At 36.7% G+C, this 20,530-nt stretch overlaps 2 protein-coding genes across 5 annotated transcripts in view; both read right to left on the reverse strand.

Annotated features, from left to right (window-relative positions):
• The window catches only part of ATF1 (activating transcription factor 1), a 38,824-nt gene extending 37,829 nt beyond the window's left edge, over window positions 1-995 (reverse strand). Inside the window, exon 1 of one of the 2 annotated variants that reach the window (XM_087710366.1) lies at window positions 830-995. The gene's annotated coding sequence lies outside the window, so the exon portion shown is untranslated. The remainder of the gene's footprint in view (window positions 1-829) is intronic. The other variant, XM_087710367.1, reaches the window with a different exon arrangement.
• Window positions 996-4,223: 3,228 nt separating this feature from the next.
• Window positions 4,224-20,530, reverse strand: part of DIP2B (DIP2 acetate--CoA ligase B (putative)) — a 195,350-nt gene continuing 179,043 nt past the window's right edge. For all 3 annotated transcript variants that reach the window (XM_087710365.1, XM_087710363.1, XM_087710364.1), the window contains 8 exons: window positions 19,194-19,362; window positions 15,167-15,337; window positions 14,506-14,567; window positions 12,106-12,163; window positions 11,494-11,568; window positions 10,852-11,029; window positions 8,479-8,602; window positions 4,224-7,912 (listed from right to left, as the gene is read on the reverse strand). In XM_087710365.1, the coding sequence (XP_087566491.1) occupies window positions 7,660-7,912; window positions 8,479-8,602; window positions 10,852-11,029; window positions 11,494-11,568; window positions 12,106-12,163; window positions 14,506-14,567; window positions 15,167-15,337; window positions 19,194-19,362 (1,090 nt within the window). In that variant the 3' untranslated portion in view covers window positions 4,224-7,659. The remainder of the gene's footprint in view (window positions 7,913-8,478; window positions 8,603-10,851; window positions 11,030-11,493; window positions 11,569-12,105; window positions 12,164-14,505; window positions 14,568-15,166; window positions 15,338-19,193; window positions 19,363-20,530) is intronic.

Below are 20,530 nucleotides of genomic sequence, written 5' to 3' on the forward strand. Positions count from 1 at the left end.
AAAACGGCCCTACAAGACTCCCGGTTTTGGGGCTACAATATACTTAATTCTTCTTAGAGGATTTTGAGGCATAAAATCATGATTGATTCTGGCATTTGACGGTCTGCTGGAAGTGGGGCATAATGGTTTATGCGGCATAAACCTCTACCTAATGCCAGTTATTTGCCCTGGCACCAACCACCGTCGCGTAGTATCGAGGCAGCCCGCTGACGATTTCTGTGACATTTGCTGGTTCTATAAAGTACTCCCATCCTCTGGCGTCGGCACAAAAATGTCTTTAAAAGTGTTTAAAAAGTCGGCTCTGCTTGAAGCCATCGGCCTGAGGAGGGTAAGCGGGTGTAAATTTACTGGGCAGATGCCGCTCAGCGAGCAACGACAGCTTTTATATAGCAAGCCTTGCCCGTTGTTGTTTTTGTTTTTTTTTGGGTGGGCACCCTGATCTTTTGGACTGATAAGCCGCGGCAAGAAGGTATGGATGTCAGCACGCGAGCCCCGGTGCTTGAGCAACAGCTGGGAACGAAGGGCTGAGCGCTCGTCGGCACCGACGCGGCGCATCACAGGCTTCCCCTCCCGCCAAATTCCAACTGCCTCCAAAGCCTCCCACCCTTCCCCCCCACCCGGCAGTGCCTCGCGCCTTTTTTATGCGCGCGTGCTCTGGAAGGGGGTCGCCCAACAACTCCCCTCCCCGGACTTTGCTCAGGCGCTTCTCTCCCCGCTCCCTCCCCCCACTCGCTCTCCCTTCCTTCCTCTTCCCGCTCGATGGTTTCAGTCGCGTCCGATCCGCTTCGCGCTCTAAATTGAGTGGCTTGGCCGTCGCGCCCGCTTTTACCTCAGAGGCTTTCCGGGCTTCGCCTCGACTTCGCGTTGCCCCACAGGGAATCGCCCTAACGCCTCAAGAAACCGGACCCACCGCTACTTGTCAGCATTACCAAACTAATCCCCGCCAGGGGGACGATACCCTGCGGTTGCTCTTGGTGGGCGGGTTGTGACTATAGAGTGCGCCGGAGGCCAGCGCTAGAGTTGGCTACCGCCTGATAACAATAGAGTTTCTCTTTTTCCCTTGGTCTAGAGTAGACTAACCGCAGCCGGGAATCAGAGAGTTGAAAGTCTGTGGACGCTAGAGTGGCAAAGCAATGGGTATTTTTGAGGCCTTTGGACTCTGGTTTCGCCTTTTTATCGCGACCAGTAAGTCTGCCTACATAGGATCGTATCTTGATTCTACTTAAGTGTATTCAGAAGTGACTTCAAATAAACAACTTTAGGATTGCAATCTTGGCTTGTATCTCACAAGAGCAGAGTATTAGTTTAAAAAAAAAACTTATTATATTTACGGACGCAGCAGCCAAGCGAAAAAAATAAAACAGTTCAAACACAGGTGTGCATTTAAAAAAGCTTGCTCAATTCTACGTAACTCCAGATTTTACATTCCGGCTGCGAATTTTAAAGTTGAGAGCGGATCAGTCACATCTTCCTCTTCTGTGCACTGGGAGGAAGTGAAAGGAAGAAAAGTTTGGACGTGAAGATCTGTTCTTATTTTCGTCTTGAATTCAAGAGATTTTATGTTTTCACAAGAAATGACTGAAGGAGCTTTTGGGTTGCACATACATATGAAATGTTGAGAATTTGTGCACAGTCACAAAATGATTGCCTGCTCACCAATTAACCACTCTCTTGGGTGGGGCTAGTAAAAAAAACACCTCAGTTTACAGGACATTAGAAATAGTTCCTCATCGTGATGAAATTATATCCATTGGATCATGAAGAATTGGAATGGACTGAACAACCAAATAACAAAATGGAGAGATTGCTCAATGCCATTTATTAACCTAAGTTACCTTGGCGTTTCTTCTCACCAGTCATTAGTTTTATATTTGATATTTATATGGGTTTTAGCTGCATTCCTCTAAATATATTAGAGGCTGATACCATTGTTTTGCAGCATGCCCATGAACCATATAATTTTAAACAAAATGCCGGCTTTGCCTTATTAGAGATAAAAGAATGATAGCCTCAATCTATGTTTCCTTAACATGGTATACTATATGGTGCAATTAAAAATCAAGCTCTTGCATGTGCTGTATACTCCTTGCCTAATGTCCCAAAGGTGTCTTTTCAAGAGGCAACTGGACTTTCTGGTTTTTGTTTGAAGATATTTCATTTCTCATCCAAGAAACTTCAGCTCTGACTAGATCAGTGATGGGCAACCTTTTTGGCGTGGTGTGTCAAAAATCGGCAAAAAATCGAGTATAACTCGCGTTGTGTGTCACTTCGACAAAAACATAATTTTGCGCAATTTATAGTTTAAACTACAAAAATGTATAATGGCGCTCACAGTTCCCATTGGCACTCCGCTGTTCCCTGCTGTGGTGCGGTCGTAACCGACAGTCCCAGGAGTAGACTCTCTGTGCCGGCCTGACTGGAGAGAGGCGCGCACTGTTCCCGCGCTCCTCTCCTGCGGGTCCTCCCTCGCCGCGCTGATGACGTGTGTGCGCACGGCACGCATGCCTTACCAGCAGCCCCTGCGCTCAGAAAGGGGCGGCGATACAGTAAGTGAGTGTGGGCGGGGGAGATCACACGTCCCGCCCCCCCCCATTCCTCCAGCACAGATTCTTTCATCCTCGGTGGCCATGCAGGAGCCGAGGATGAATCGCATGAAATCCTGTGCGTGTCACCCCAAATGGCTACACGTGTCAGCACTGACACGCGTGTCATAGGTTCGCCATCACTGCTCTAAGGGCTTCCTTGAGGTGTTTTAGTTCTTTTTCCTTACCATCTTTGCAGGTAGGCAGACCTTCAGCTCAGTGATGTAGGGCTTTGATGATTCCCATTTTGTGCTCCAATGGGTGGTGAAAATGAAACTGTAAACATTGATTCATGTGTGCGGTTTTCTGTAAACTTCAATGTCAAGGCTTCTATCTTCCTTAATGTGTACTGCACAGCGCACAAAGGCTAAACTATTTTCCTTAAGATCTTCCAGTGTGAATTTGATTTTTCTGTCCAGAGAGTTTGTTTGATGAATGCTTCCAATTCCTTTGTTTTGATCTTAACCAAAGTATTGTCCATAAACCAATACCAGTATGTCAATTGAACAGCCCTCTCAACAGAGGGGGAGAGTTGCAACATCATCTATCTCCAGTCTATAACAGTCCTTTCAACAGTTCCAAGAAGGTTCCATACCCATTCCTGACAGATAAACCTCCAAGTGGCCCCAAGGACTCTCTAAAAGAATGCAAATGACCAGCTGTCTGCAAGGATTATAAATCCTTCCATTCCCCACCATCCAGTCTGAGCTGAAGAAGCTTCTTGGATGAGAAGCAAAACGTCTTAAAAAAAAACCCCCTAAAGTCCAGTTGCCTCTTGAAAAAGCAGCTTTGGGACAATCATGGATTGTCTGGATGACTGAGACTCTCCATAGACACTCCTTGCCTGATCTTTCAAGATCTTATTGCCTTACAATAGGGTATCTCTGAAGTACATTGCCCCCAAGTACAGTTTCAGTAGTTCATTCTAGGCTGGGCACTTTGTAGACACGAGTGTCATGAGGGATATGGGCTGCAAAAATCTAACAGGCCACTAGGTGATCAAAAATTCTTGATTACTTTCCCATGGTTGAACTTCAACCTGAGTGACAGAAATTTCTGCTTTTCTTCCTAGCTCTTAATGCATGCCAAAGGACTTGTTCTGCAGGAGTGTAGAACGACTAATAGTGAGGACAAATGACAGTATATTTTTGTTCTTAGTAAGACTCAGAATACAAACTTGTTACCTTTAGGACATTTTTATGACAGTTATTTTTTCTCTAGGGGCTACTTAGGAATACGTTTGATGCAAAATATACTTTCTTTTTGAGTTAGCATTTATTTATTTAATATCTTTTTTAAACTTTGGGGATTGTTCTGCTTTTTTCTCTTTAATTTTTTAAAAATAATTATAGTAATTCTCTTCAGGGACTTTGCCAAAAATCAATTAGTGTTTCATATAAGTCCTATAATGATTGGAATTAGACTAGGATCAGTAAGATGCAAATAATATTCAATCACAGAAACTCACTAGATTATTTGGCCAACACCTCACCATTCAATTTACTATATACTGTGCAGAATTAATTGGACAAGGGAATATTATATGTGAAGACTTCACCAACAGGAGTTAAAGTTGGTAATATCCAACAGGCTTTGGGAAAAAAAAACATGGGATAAAATGTTAATGATATAATAAAAACAGACAGGCATCATTATTTATTAACACAAGACAAGAAAGACACAATCAATGCATTAATGGAACACTGTCCAGCCAGATGTTAAATTTTTTTAAAGTATATCTAAAACCTAATTTCAAATAAATAAAAAAGACTTTTTACATAATTACACAGTTGTGATTTGAATCTGACAAATGGTAAACGTATTGACATCAACAAAAGCAAAAAAAAATTAAAGACAATGATCTATTGTTTTTACAATCATATCTCCATCAGTTAAGCTTGGCCCATCATTGCTAAACTGCACAATAAAAAATTGAAAAGCAAACTATTTAACTAAAAAAAAGCTTATCTTTGAAAAAAAATGTGAAATGGTTTTGTAGTTTTATGTTCAGGGTAGTAAATTCATTCTCAGGAATAAGTATTCTAATTGCTTCATATTAATATATATTTAGTAATGATGTAAATTCAGAGGGTTTTTTGTTAATAAAACTGCATTCATGAGATATTCATGACAGAAGAATATAGGAAGGCAATTCTATCACTGTCAACACTCCATAAACCTCTGAAAAGCAAAATGTGAAAGAAACATGTTATGAGAATTACGGGGTATTCACAGAGCTCCCACACTTCCATTGTTGTTGGAATTTAATCTTGGGCTTATGAAAACAGCAGTCCTTCCATTTGCAGAAGGAATACTTTGATCCAAGCCACTGTATTTAAATTAAGTATTACCTGAGCTAATAAGTAAATCCAAAAAGCCAAGGCTGAAAATGCTGGCTTTAACTTCTTTGGATATATGAAAAAGTATTACCATACAATGATTACGTGGAATGAGGGGGGGGGGGGGAGGGAGGAGAACAAGCTAACTCCAGAACCTACGGAGAACTAATCCTTATTGTATTCCATGTGGAATCTGTAATGTCTGATGGAGAACACAGAATAGCACACCCAAAGCCACACTGAGCAAATCAGTGTCAGAACCCCCATAAAGAGAGCACTGATTCTACAATCATTCCTTTGGTATCTCAGCCATGTGTATAAATTATTGGAAGGCAAATATGTGTGGCACTGAAGAGATCTCAGGGCTAAAGAATAACATTGAAATCCTTGGTGTATTAATTATAAATCTTTGGAGAAAGTATATTAAAATCTCACATTAACAGGGAACAAATAAAATATTTAACAATTAAATCAAGGAGAAAATGATGTATTTGAAGTCAATGTTGAAAACAAAACTTGAAGTATTTCAGATTAGAAGATCTGTAATATTTTCCAACGTTTTTCTAGACTGCACACAGTAAATCTACCATATTACATGTAATAAGAATCTAAACATAAGCGTAGAAAATACTGCTACAACCTTGGGTAGAGAACTATGCTCTGTTTTCATTCAGTAGGACATTAAAAGTGTATTTTTATAAAACTTGAGACCTCTTAAGAGCCACATTGGAGTGAATAAATAAAGGCTGGAGTACACAGAACATTTATTTGCTGAAGGCCTTCTGTTCCCATGTGGAGTGCCAGCAACTGCTTTATCTGTGTTCATTTTCCAAGCTATTGCAAACTACAAGTTAAAAACAACTTCAGCATGGAGTGCATTTTAATTACATAGCAGCACCACACTGTGGAAATACTGATAATGCAAAATATTCAAATCGTATCCATTAAGAACCATTAGTTAATATTTCAACGATTTGAAGTAATGAACCTCCCTCCACCCTGTACTGCTTTCACCATAATTCTTCAAGATATATTGAACAACATATGTATAAGAAGGTAATTGTGAATATTTTGTTAATATATTTAAAAGTTTTCTGTCTAAATATCTATACGTCAAGCCATTAAAAAAACAAGCTTTTGAAAGTTTGTACAGAAAGGTTTTCAAGTATACATTTGGAATTTGTCTTAAGGAATAAGTTGCCAGAGCTACACTTAATATAGCTGCTGTAGCTGATGATTTAATCCAGGTTTATATTTATATCTCTCTTAAAAATGTCTAAAAACACTAACTTTGTTACAGGGAGGGTAAACAGACATTATTAAAATATTCTAAGTATTTACACAATAGGCCACAAATGGCCCAAGGAAGTTTGTCACCATTTCTAGTATCTGCTTTCTGTGTTATTTCAACAAACTTCTTAAGGAGAAACAAGAAGATTCTAAAGTGTAATCAGAAAAAAAAAATGGTTTAAATAGAAATATTGTTTTTCCTACCAGCTTATTGGAGATGGGGTTGCAGACCATTTTCAAACAATGGCTATTCCAGCACATTTTAAGGCATCTATTGTCATCAATTCTTTGAAGGCTGAAACTGATCAGTTATTTTGAATGGGATAATCACAACTTGCCAATCTTTCAAAAGAATTAATAGGCTGTTTCTGATTCAAAGACATCCTGCAAAAGCCTATGATTTGCAGTACAGTAATGAATCCCACCCAGAAAATAGCACATCAAAGTAATGGTAGGAATTTTCTTTCAAATGAATTGTTACTGTGCACCAATCAAACAAAATATGTCTAAGATCATAAATGGAGTGGTTCTGGTTAACACGTGTTTGCTTATAAAAAACATTTTAGTAGGCTATACAAATTCTATTCAACATTCCAAAATCACAGAATTGCTTCTTGCTTTTTAAAATGCTTGTAACGCTGATAAGAGTCAGCCTCTTTATAAACATTTGCATTGAAAACGTTTCTACATGCTATGCCATCATACCTGACCAGCAACAAAATAAGAGAAACCTAATAGTCTAATTGCATTCCTCACTTTAATTGCCTAACCATAATTTATTTAAGGACTTTGTTAAATTCTTAATTATTTGAATCAGTTTTCTAAATAAATGAATTATGCATACTAATATTTACATATGATTTAAATAGAGGCAAATTCTTTTTAAGTTCATGAGATAAGCTATATGAATAAGTGAATCTTCTGTTGAATATTGAGTGTGGTCATGGCACAATTTTAAGTAAACGTGATCCCTTTCAACACAGTACTACAGAATTAAGCTAATAGTTTTAAAGTACACTGTTTACAGACGGTATACATAGGACTTACATAACCAGGTTCTTACAGATTTGTATTTTAACTAAATAAATCATCCCTCATAGAATTCTAAATCAGTGTTAGAAAAAGTACAAATATATACAGTAATTGAAAATGTTAACACTACAATAAAGGCCCTAATAATTGGTGTTCGTTTTTCACAAGGGCCTATTTGTCATTGCCTGTAAAGCTATCATCTTACAATACAAATGTAATTCCCTGGTTGCCATCTTTTGTCTTTTGATCAGTCCAGCTTGCTGTCAGTCCAGTAAGATGGAGAGAAAAGGAGTCAAACAGCATTGTCCAGGTTCACAACTATCATTGCTAATTCTTCTGTCAGCTTCTTTTGTTTCCACAGTCATTCCTGGTTCTTGCTCAGTTTGTAGGATAGTTTCAGACCCACACTTGCAAAATTACATGTTGTATGCTACATATATGGGATCCAGTTGATCAGCCAAGAAACTGTCACGGAGATGCATCCGCTGCTTCTCTCCTCTGGAATTGATGGGTATCACCCCAGGATCAACTACCACCACGACTCCTACAATCAGATAATGTTCTTCCAGGACCACATTGGTAACCAGAGGGACTAAATCAAGAGCTTCTTGCTCACAGCCACACAATTCCACAACCACTACAAGTAAATTGGTCCATGTGAATACAGCACTAAAAGAAAAATAAGAAATCCAGAGTTTATTACACACACTTGATAGGAATGAGTGTGCAGATTATTATTTTATAAGACTATGCTAATATGTTTAAATACCACAATTTTAAACTAAAAGATCTCCCTGTCTAAAAGTTTTATGCATTCTGAAATGATCACTTGGAATGGATCAAGTACAATAATATACTCACTTTAAAATATATAACTCACTTCATGCATTCTACTTTTAGTTTACAATAAATAGTTATATAATAAATAAACCAATTACACATAGGAATCTGATAAAGTATAATGCAAAATTTTAAGCTATGGTTATATAATCTATAAAATAGCACAGAATAGTTTGCTACTGTTCTCATATCAGTAATGAAATGGAAGCTGGGGCTATCATCCAAAGTTCTGAATAGATGTGCCCAATCTAATATTTTCTCAAAACGCAGATGTGATTGCTCTGGATCCAGGTTGCTCTGAATTTACAACTACAGTCAGTAACTTTGTTTTCCTATTGCTGCACCCTTGTTAAACAATGTATTTTGCCAAAAGGAATATATTGCATAAAACTTACCATTCTGCAATGCTCCTGTGCATCCGAGAAATTGAAGTTTCTATATCAATTGGATGATAACGCAATCCACGTAATTCCAGAGTTTCATCCAGTGCCCCGACAACATACAATGCATCATGGCGTTCTAAGGAGCATATTGTACATTAGTATATAGAGATTTATGCAGATTCTTCAGAAGAGAATATTGAATTGTCCTAATTGTTTAAAATATATATAGGGGATTAATTCTCAAACTCTAAATCATTTGTTTAGTAATCTTTTGAAATTGCAACGGAACTAAAAAAAAAGTGACTTATTACTGTTTTTCATACTTACAACCACTACAGTATCTACATGGTCACATGACACTTGGCAACTGGCTCATATTTATGATGGTTGCAGTGTCCCTGGGTGATGAGATCACCTTTTGTGACCTCCCGACAAGCAAAAATAGTGGGTAAGCCAGATCTATTTAACAACCATGGTCCTCCAAAAATGGCATGCTAAGCGGCGGGGTTTCCTGCTGACAAACAGCTGGTTTTGCCATCAAAACTGGTTCTTTGGTGGCGTGCTCCCCAAATGTAAACAGAGCAACTAGGAATGACCCAAGATGACCCTTGGTACAACCGTGTACCTACCTGGGAAGAGTCTTGACAGTTGCAATTCTGGGTAGGAGCAGCTGGAGAGCCGCATCTCTATCTTTTCCTTTCAGCTATTTATTTTAAGCATCCCTTGGTTTTAACTGCACGCTTTGAATTTTTTTTTTCATTTTGATTTTTATCTTTAACTGTCAATGAACTGGTTGAATTCCGACTTATTCTAACCCTTTGCTGGATTTTAATGTGGGGTTTGGGGTCTTTTTTGCATCTGTTTATTACTTTATTTTGGAGTTGCAAATCACTTTCGCTTTCCCTATATGGAAGTCGAGGGCAATTTCCAGGGTAATGAAAGCTATTTACACTTACACAGGATTTTCAGTACAAGGATTCTGCGTTTTATTAATTTTTAAAAGCTCTGTTGTTGTTGTTTTTAAACCTTGCTGGAAAGCAAGGAAATTTGATCCTGGACAGATCAGAAATAATGATTGGGTGGTTTATGGTAGATCAGAAGCCAATGTGGCTTTTCTGCAAATGAAATACAATAATGGATTATTAACAGAGAGCTTTGAATTTTAACTTTGCTGTTGACTTTACCTGTTAATTATATTTTTTATATACTCGATAGATGCCAGGTTCAAATTAGTTGGCTAAACAGTTGTAGAAGTTTATAAACTCTGGGCCTGTTTTGCAAGGGGGAAAAGCTATTATTCTTGAAATATATTTATCAGTATTCAACTAGGAGGGACAATCTATGTTTATGTTTGTCTTTTTCTTTTTATACACTTTTTTCCTACGTCTTTACTTTTGTTCTGTTGTATTCCCCCCCCTTTTTTTACAGTTTGTATTTTAATGATGTCAATAAAATTAAAAACTTATTAAAAAAAACAACAGTGTCACTTACTTAACAACTGCAATGATTCACTTAACAACTGTGGCAAGAAAGATTGTAAAATGGAACAAAAGTTAGTTTTTGTTCTGTCTTACTTAGCAACAGAAATTTTGGGTTCAATTGTGATTGTGAGTTGAGGACTATCTGTATAGCAATTCTCCTCTACTTTCCAAGCAACTAACATGATAATAGAAAAATTCCCACTAGCTGCTTTTAAATCTAAAAAAGTACTCAAGTTACATGCACTAAAATATATATTGATGTTGATTTGTGGGAAATTGTTCTAACAGCTTTTCTTGTAACATTAACGCTATATTCATGCAGGGGTAAAATGCTACCGGTTTGGGCCAGTTCACCCAAACTGGTAGTAAAAACTTCTACTGTTTGCCAGAACCGGTAGTAAAATAATGCTTAAAAAAGTAAAAAAAAGTTCCGACAATCAGCTGTGCCACACTATCTTAGAACTTTTTTTAGCATTTTTTTTAACTACCTATTTGGCCAAACCGATAGTAAAAAAAAATGCTTTAAAAAAGTTCTGATGATCAGCTGTGCGACAATCAGCTGTGCCTGATTGTCTTCCTGCTTGTTGCAGAGGCCATTTTGTGTGAAATCCAGTTGCTTTTACACTGTGTGTGAGTCAGTTGTCCAGCTTTTGTGTTATTTTTGTGTAAAATGTGATAGTTGGTTTTTGAGTTTTCTGTGAGGTTCCTGCTTGTTGCAGGGGTCATTTTGTGTGAAGTCCAGCTGCTTTTACATTGTGTGTGAGTCAGTTGTACAGCCACGCCCACCCGGTCACATGATCACCAGCTACGCCCACAGAACCAGTAGGGACAATTTTTGAATTTCACCACTGTGTTCATGTCACCAGTAAAAATGTCCACAGAAAGGAAGAGTAATTTGTCCTACCTCCAGTAGCTGCTGTGAGTTCAGTCCGTCGTACAAAGCCAAGGTATCCTGTTCGTGCCCAGAGAGTTTGAGCAGCATCACCAAAGCTCAGGCGGGTATTGAAATGATCTGCTTGGAGGGTTTCATTATCATAGATGGTATAATATCCACTAGCAGTGTGAGGACTATTCACCCAGATCTAGGAAGGTGATAAAACACAAGTCTTCTATTTCTTGTTTATTTTTTTTTATTTTTTTTTGTTTTTGTTTTTTTTTTGGTCACTTTTTAACCACAGAATATAGATTATGCTTATTTGGATAAGCATAACTAAAATATAATATTGATCATCATATAAATTATCTATAGTTTAAATGCTCTAAGTAGGAATTGACAGGCCTTAGAAGTAGCCTTCATGCAAAAGGAATGCATTTTTTCTTAAGTTTCAAAAGATTTTGATAATTGAAATAACCACACTGTAGAATCTTTGGTGCTCTCTGAGCTTGGTAGTTTGCTTGCAGATGTTTCTTTACCCACATTGGTAACATCATCAGTGTACTACATCCTCTTGAACTGGACATTGCTATGCATATTGTACACATATTGGGAGCATAAAGATTGGTTAGATTAAATACACTTTTGTAAATTACCAATGGCAGCACTTACCTCTCCAAGGTGTGAGTCACCAACAGGTCCCTTGGTCTCAGGATTAACAATTATCACTTTAACTCCAGGCAATATCTGAGAGAAGGAAATTTGGGGAGGGGGGGATATTGGCATCTGTATTATACTAAGTAAACACTTTAAACAACCCTCTCTTTTCAACTTCTTGAGGATGTGACTTATCTCTTATGATGTTAAGTGCAATACGAACAATTGTGTATTTTATAGCCTAGAAACATTTCCCACTTTGACATCTCTGCTGTTGGGATTCAATTTAGCTCAAGCAATTTTTCCAATTTCTCTATTTCCACCAGAGCTATCTAGATCTAACCTGAATTATATTCTTAATTATTTTAGCATTATTACCCATTTCCAACTCCACCTGCTTTCTCAACAAGGCCAGACACTCATCAAACTCATTACTTAGCAAAGGAAAAACTAGTATTTTAAATGGCCATTGGGGAACAATCTATAATACATCTGCAGAATGGAGGGTTTTTTTTGTCCTACACAGGAGTTGTACAGCCCAAATCACAAATGCTGACTGAATTCTATTGTTTCCTTTGGGTTCCATGCAAATGATTCACAAAGACTTACAAACTGATGTATTATTACCTTGCCTGACTCGGAGAGTAAGAGACTCTGGGGAGCACCTCTTTCAACTAGCCGCACTCTGGAGATAGATTTTTAAAATTAACACAATCACATACTTGTGATTTAAGAACCTTCATTACAAGAAACTTAAATTACTCTTTAATATTCTGAACATAACACAAACAACACTAATGAGAAAGGATTTTTCTTCCGTTTTGTTTAAATTCATGTCACCACAGAATCATCAATTACATTTTAAGTTATTTTTTTATTTTTTTTATCCCACCTTTATTATTGTTCATAAATAACCCAAAGTGGCAAATTTACCTAATACTCCTTCCTCTTCCTATTTTCCCCACAACAATAATGCTGTGAAGCGGGTTGGGTTGAGAGAAAGGGATTGGCCAAAAGTTCAAATCAACCACTATTTCTGAACAGCTGCTTTTATCTTAGTATAAATTATTTTTGTTACCTGATTTGCGCAATCCACCCACAACTACTTTACATACAAACACACTCAACTTTGAAGTTCTTAGTTCAGTCATGATTCAAGAAATGAAAAACCCAAAGATGATCATTCCAAATAACATTGACAAAGTACCTTCAATCTCCCAATTTGTTTGGCTGATAGTTGTTTATTAGCAAGATAATGGCAAATTTAGCTGAGGAATATTTGCACTAGGTATAATCTGGCAAGTTCTTTGGAGAAGTAATATAAGCAAATACCCATATTCTCTGGAAATGTTCTTTTATAATACCCAGAAAAAGTGCCATTAACCAAACATATACTTTGCCTGTTTTATAAAATACCCTTGTTAAATTTATGTTTTTCTTTATTAATTGGTATTTCATTCTAGGGTCTCCTTATAAATAAAGCATTTTCTTTATGTTTCAGCATATGACTGTGCTGTCAGGTGCCCATTCACTTGACAGCGATTTTGTGAAATTGATGTGAAATTGAGTAGTGAAATGGGTTGTATATAAATTTACCTTAATAAATATGCCTTTATCTGCCTTGTCATTCTCACATAAGAATTAAGAATTGAGATGTTATTAGAATCAATAATATTTCATCCCAATTAGATATAGTTTTTGATTCTTGCTGATTTCTTAGCTTCTGCTCTGTTGAAATATATTGCCTTCTGCTAATCTTAGGACATAAATATGGAGAGATGGGAAGAGGTTTGGTTTGCTGGGTATTATTACATGTTGCCAACAAAAAGAAGAAATGTGAGAAAGCTCTCACATACTGAAAGTGATAGCCTGCATTTCAAAGGAGAGGTTCTAATCTAGAGTGGCAAAACCAATGGAAAATGTTTTCCATCATTAAAATTCATGTATGAAGCATGTATGAGCTTCAGCTAGTATTTCCCCGCTCCCTTGTAAATGATCCTAATGCTTTCTATCCACTCGGTAACATAAAATCAAGAACCACTAAGTAAAATGTAGGTACATTTGAATTATCCTCTTTGAGCCAAATGAGGAAAATTGTGTGTGTGTGTGCATACACATGTGCATGCTTGTACGCGCATGCACATACAGAGAGATCCCTATTATGATTTTGTAATACTGAATGTAAAGGAAGAGACTGTTGAAAAACCAAAAATTCCGGAGTAACATCCTGTTATTGTTCACTTCAACAAGGCCTTTTGATCAGGACAATCACTGACCATATCCTGTCTAACACCAACTATTATGCTAAAGAATCCCCCACAGCCCCACTGCCATTTTTCTCTCCCTACAATGCTACCTCTAAGAGTCTATGTAAATTGCTAGTTTTAAGTACTGAGTGCCTGTTTAACAATCTGAATTGACTAGCCATTCATTATAGGGTTGTTTTAGAACTTTCAGAACGTATATGCATATATAATATAGTAAAAGTGTAAGAATACCAAGGGAATTGAACTGTAAATGTCTTCAGTTCATAATATTTATTGGAGTAGGGAAAAAAGTTTATAAAATAATCTGAACTGGTAGACTGATACTTGAAATCTTAGGAATTCTGCAAATTCAGAAGGAATGGCTATTCTCTTAGTGGGAGAAGATAATTTTCTGGAATGTTAAATATTGGGCCAATTTTATTATTGGTGAGAAAGAAAGTAAATCCGTAACTGATAAGAATGTTAGAAATTGCACTTTCATTTTCTGAAAGGATCGCTACCACCATATGCTTAGCATAATATAAATGATAAATACTGATTTGTTCCAATACAATCATATTTGGGGAAATCAAGAAATTTGTATGTAAATCTGGGATAAGCCATCCATCAACTTCCAGAAGTTCTGAACTACTACTCATAATCTTGTGCCTGCTGGTTATTGCTGATAAGAAGTGAAATAACTTGCACACTCAGAAATGATCAAAATGATCTGTTCTTACAGAATTCAGTCAAAAACCAAATACAATAAAAATAATAATACCTGTCATGTCGCAATGATTTCAGATCCACATAAACTGTGGTTGGATCAGGCCCTGAGGTTCCCTATAACAATAACAGAGATTATTTTTAAATGTGTCATATTTTCTGCTGCTAAGTGATAAATACTAAAGGCTCTTTCAATGAGAGCAATGCCAACTAGATACAAGTGTCCAATGCTGTCAAATAAGGGAGATATTACATAAAAGAAAATATTTCTGCTGAAAATCCAAGAATACCTGCGTATACATTTTCTTGAGAGATGCTCCACAACTTTTAGTTAATAGCACAGTCCCACTTTACTTTTTCAGTTTGGAAAATATTAGTGAAAAACTGAATTTTTAAAAAATGTTTTATTAATCTAATCTATTCATTTATATTTAACTAGAGAGTTCCACTGTATAAGTAGCCATATGTTTATTTTCACAGCACAAAGAAGGGTTAATATTTTTTTAAAAAAATAAGCAATATATAGTGTGAATGAGTCCATGTAACTAAAAAAAGCCTGCAAATCAGCAATCACAATTCTTGAAGCTAAAAAAAAAAAACCAACCAAAACAACAACAACCCACCCCTGAACAAACAGATTTAAAAAGGTTGAGAATCCTGCTAATGTGCAGAGCCCCTGATCTCTAAAAATAAATCTACCAAATCTTCACTGTTACCTGTAAACAGATAGCTACATTGACTCTTGACCCAAAGGTGGTGCTGACTGCACGAGATGATAGACCAATGTCCTTGAAAAGCTTGGAGAAAGACTGAGTAAGTGCAACACGCGGGCGTTCTTCGGCCACCACAACACATGTCCGAACTCCCGATAAATTGATACCTCTTGCCTGTTAATACAGAAAGGTTAAAATTATTGGGGGGGGAAATGACAGCATATCAAACAGGCAGGTATAATGTTAATCAATGCTCCAGTTAATATCCAAGTACTTGGGAGTTCATTTGCTCTAATAATCATCTAAAAAACATAATCAGGCGCTTGGTTTTTTAATATTAGGCAAACCACTAAGAAATCACTAACACTTGCCCATCTTTTTTATTTATCTTGTTCTTCAGAAATATAGAACCAAGCAAAATGTAGCCATAGGACTCTTCCCACATCATTTAGATCCATATGGAAAAGCTGTGTGAAGGTCCAAAGCGTTTGCAATTCTTTAGGATTAAAAGAAAAAAGAAACTGAAGGATCAAAAGATATGAATTGTATTTTAAAAAATCAGATCGGGGTGTATTGTCGAGGGCTGTTGGATAATTAAAACAATATATTTGTTGAATCAATGGCAAGATACTGATCTAAAGCAGCAGTGAAGAAAATTCTAACAATGGGAGTGACATGTCCTTCTCAACTCAACTCTAACAAAACTCCAACATCCAAATATTTAAGTGAACCCTCAAGTTTTCAAACCATTAAAACGAAAACATCGGCTGCTATCCAGTGTAGTTTTAAAGAACATAATGTGCACTATATTTCATTTTAGGAATTTACCATTTAACTATCTTTTCTAACAATCTGTACTGAGTTATGTACAATTAATTTGCAAAATCCTGTGGAGGAAAATCTATACCTAAAACTGAACATTCAGATCTAATTCACCTACAACACTTAACTATGCTTTAGCTTGGTTAATATGAACACTGCTTCCAGTTCCTTCCATGAGCATTAACAGGTAGAGAACAATTACAGCACATTTGTTTACAGGTAACATTTTGTTCAAGTTCAGGACATGTACTAGTTCTGACCAGAATCCAGAGCAAAAAGTATAATCCCTTGTATTGTTAATTTGGGTGGAAGAAGTCATCTTGAATTTTATGGCATGTTTAACTATAAATAAACCATTGGACAGGAGTTTCAACAGCCCCATTGCTGAGGGAAATGGAAGTGGAAGAATCAGCCGAGAATTTTACACCAACCAAATCTAACAAGATATTGTGTTGAGCAACACTTCTATTGCCAGAGCCCTGGGATTCCATGTTTGCCTTTCTTCTCCCTTTATATGCAAAGAAGATAGACCTTTAAGAGTTCTAATGACAATTTGGATCAATCTGCAATTTCCTTTTTCATGTCAACATAGGAAATTGGATCACACAGCTTTTGTCTGTAAAGCAAGATTATCAAAACTCTGGCTTATTATTAATTTTTAATGAAGCACAATTTCTCATATCGGATGAAATGAAAAAAATCAGATTGTTCACAATCATGATCAGATATAAAATGTCAGCCTCGTGGCTACAGAGCATAAAACGAGAGGGAGATGCACACATACCGTATTTTTCGGAGTATAAGACGCACCTTTTTCCCTCAAAAAAGAGGCTGAAAATCTGGTTGCATCTTATACACTGAATACAGCATTTTTTGCCTCCCGAAACCTCTCCCCCTTCACCAAAATGGCCGTGCATAGCCTCTAGGAAGCTTTTAGAGAGCTCCTGGAGGCTGGGGAGGGAGAAATGATAAAAAAAATGGCCTGGTTTTTTGCTCAATTTAACTACCCCCCAGCCTCCAGGAGCACTCTATCAGCTTCCTAAAGGATATCTATGCCCTTTTTAAAAAGAAAAACAGGCCCATTTTTGTGAAAAACGGGCTGTTTTTTGCTCATTTTTGCCCCCACCCCCATCCCCCCAGGAGCATTCTGCAAGCTCCCTAAAGGCTACTCATGCCTTTTTTGGGGGGGAGGAATGGGCCATTTTTGGGAGGTTTGCAGAGTGCAAAAACTTTTTAAAAAATTTTTCCTCTTCAAAACTTTGCTGCGTCTTATACTCCGGTGCATCTTATACTCTGAAAAATATGGTAAATCTATGTCCCTGCATTTAACAATTAACTATAATTTGCCATCTCTGATAAAGTAAATTATTTCATCCTAAAACAAAAACAGAGTGGCCAAATTTCATTTTAACAAAAATTTCCATTTTCTCTTTTGCTCTAAATCTAAATACATTGTATCTTCTGATACTTACCCAGCACTAATCGAAAATTACTGACATTCTATTATTTAGATAACTTAGTATTGAAAATAGAGAAAATTTTATCAATATTAATTACAAGTAGGATATCATTATTACAAGCATAAACGTATTTCACATTTTGATTTAGAACAGTGTTTAAAAATGCTACAGATTAAAGTATACATTGTACTATAAGGATTTCAGTCGAGATTATTACTTAGTGTTAATGTCTTCACTGTATTGTTGCATCTACACATATTTAGTAAAAGGAAAAAAAAATAAGCAAAGCAATTTTAACAAGAATTAAATTATAAAAATTTAAAAAAGAAAAAAAACTACAGATAGTTCTCAATTTACAACAGTTCATTTAGTGACTGTTCAAAGTTACAATGACACTGAAAAAATCCGTTTTTCACACTTACAACTGTTGCAGCATTGCCATAGTCACGTGATCAAAAATTGGATGCTTGGCTCATTGACTCATATTTATGATGGCTACAGAAGCCATCATGTGATCATCTTTTGAGGACTTTTGACAAGCAAAGTCAATGGGAAAGCCAAAGTCATTTAACAATCATGTTACTAACTTAACAACTGCAGTTGATTCACTTAACAACTGTGGCAAGACAGATTGTTAAATGAGGCAAAATTCACTTGACAACTCCTGCTTAACAACAGAAATTTTGGGTTAAATTTTGTGGTCATAAGCTGAGGACTACCTGTATTGAAGTTATTTTAACAAGTTTAATAAATAAAAATATTTATATTTTCAATAGCAAGCTGATTGACATATAGTTATAAAAGCCAAACCACATCAAGTATGGTACTTAATTATGAAATACACTTACTGTATGTGACCACAGAACTGAAATCTAAACTGGAACCTTAGAGAAAACTGATAGATTGTTCAACATAACATAAGATGTATGTAGAAGGTTCCTAATTGAACTGAGCTATACATTTTTCTAGGGACATGGTGGCTCAGTGGCTAAGATGCTGAGCTTGTCAATCAGAAGGATCAGCAGTTCTAATCCCTAGCGCCATGTAACGGAGTGTGTTCCCATTACTTGTCCAAGCTTCTGCCAACCTAGCAGTTCGAAAGCATGTAAAAATGCAAGTAGAAAAATAGGAACCACCTTTGGTGGGAAGGTAACAGTGTTCCGTGTACCTTCAGCATTTAGTCATGTCGGCCACATGACCACAGAGATGTCTTCGGACAGTGCTGGCTCTTCAGCTTTGAAATGGAGATGAGCACCGTCCTCTAGAGTCAGGAATGACTAGCACATATATGCGAAGGGAACCTTTACCTTATACTTTTTTAAAAACTGTTTTTAAGGTAGCGAGGCAAACTTGATTATTATCATTATTATTAGTGTGGGTAATCTACAATTACATTCACAATCTAAGATTGGTGGAAACTATTCAAGTCCTAACCAAGAATCTAAGAATTATTAAAGTACTGTCTAGGAATATAAGCAGTTTCAAACATTTTAAAAAATAAATAAATTTGGGGTATTCGAATCTGATAAATTCTATATTTCCAGATAGTGAGGAAGTTGCCAAGCATCTGATCTGTGTCTGTGGGGACACTGCAATAGTCACAACTTCAGTGCAAATGGTTGTTAAACAAGGACCACCGGTACTTACAAGATAAGTATGAAATTAATATTCTGTTCTAACAATCTGAATAGTAAACTAGATCTTCTAAAATGTTTAAAAGGATGGGGGTGGAGGGATAGGATTCTTACCTTTAATACTTCCACCTGATTCCCAAGCCCCTTGGTACACATATCCATGACAGAATAGGAACAGAAAGTATCCCGTATTTTATACTGGCTTACAGTTGAGAGCCACAGGAAAAGATTTGATTCTAACTCCATAGGAGGAATTAAAATGGACTGATGACCAGAATACACGCTGCAAGAGAAGATCACTAATCAAATATAGACAGATTTTATTAAACTGACAGCCTAAAATATTATCCTCAGCCTCAAACTGCTGATCCTTCTCTGCACAAATATACAATCCAAGATAGATTAGTAATTCATTCTCATTTGTTGCCTTAATTAGGACTGCCTAAATCACGGACTGACTACTGTCAAAGGCAGTTGTGTAACAAACATGGGATATTTAAAAGGTATATCATTATGTGCTCTCAAAGAAGCTTGTGATTAAACTGATCTCAATATTGTTTCTGAGCTAGTTATTTGTCCTGCTACAAGAAACAAGCCATTTCTGATTTGTTAATAGTTTCCCCCAACTATATATCCCATGCGTACAAAAGATTTCAATAATTAGTTTCAATAATTGGTGTGAATTTGTTGTTTACAACAATTAATTCATAGTGAATTAAACATGTTGTTGAATGTAGATCCACAGTCAACTAGAGATATTAGGCAAATCCACCAAAGTCTTGGGATTTTCCCTCCCAAGAATAATGTTATTTGCCAATCTGAAATATATCCTAAGAAAAACACCAACTTGTGATTTCTAATGTTCACAGCTTTAAAACATCACTTCAAAAACAAGCATAAATGCTTACATATTTGAAACATGTATATACTAGAGGTGGTATTCTACTGGTTCAGATCGGATCACCCAAACTGGTAGCGAAATCGCAGGTGGCTCTGCCTACCTGCGCCTGGCATTATGGCATCCCATTTAGGCCATTTTTTTTTGCCAAAAGTGCATGCACAGAAGGATCATATTTGCGAACCAGTAGGGAAGGTAAGTGTATACCACCACCCCTTGTATATACCAATTTGCACCCACATTTGGGAGAGATGGAAGTTTTCTTAAGTGGTTGCACACCTATTTGTTTAAATCTACAGAATGAAGTAGAACACCTGACAGATACTGACATGGACTGGATTGGATCATATAACAATGATTCCCTGACGACATGGAAAAAATGTCAATACCAGCCTATTTTCCTTAGGCCGGTCCATGACCATAATAAAGATTTGATTGACTGAACGTCAAAACATAGGATATAGGATAATCATGTAAAAAAAGTGCAAAAACTCTTGTGATGTTTTAATAATCATCAGGAAAATACTGGACGTTTAGTTAATAAAACTGCATG

This window comes from Thamnophis sirtalis, unplaced genomic scaffold, assembly GCF_051295495.1.
Source record: "Thamnophis sirtalis isolate CommonGarterSnake01/CBP01778 unplaced genomic scaffold, rThaSir2_p1.2 scaffold_3, whole genome shotgun sequence".
Lineage (NCBI taxonomy): Eukaryota > Metazoa > Chordata > Lepidosauria > Squamata > Natricidae > Thamnophis > Thamnophis sirtalis.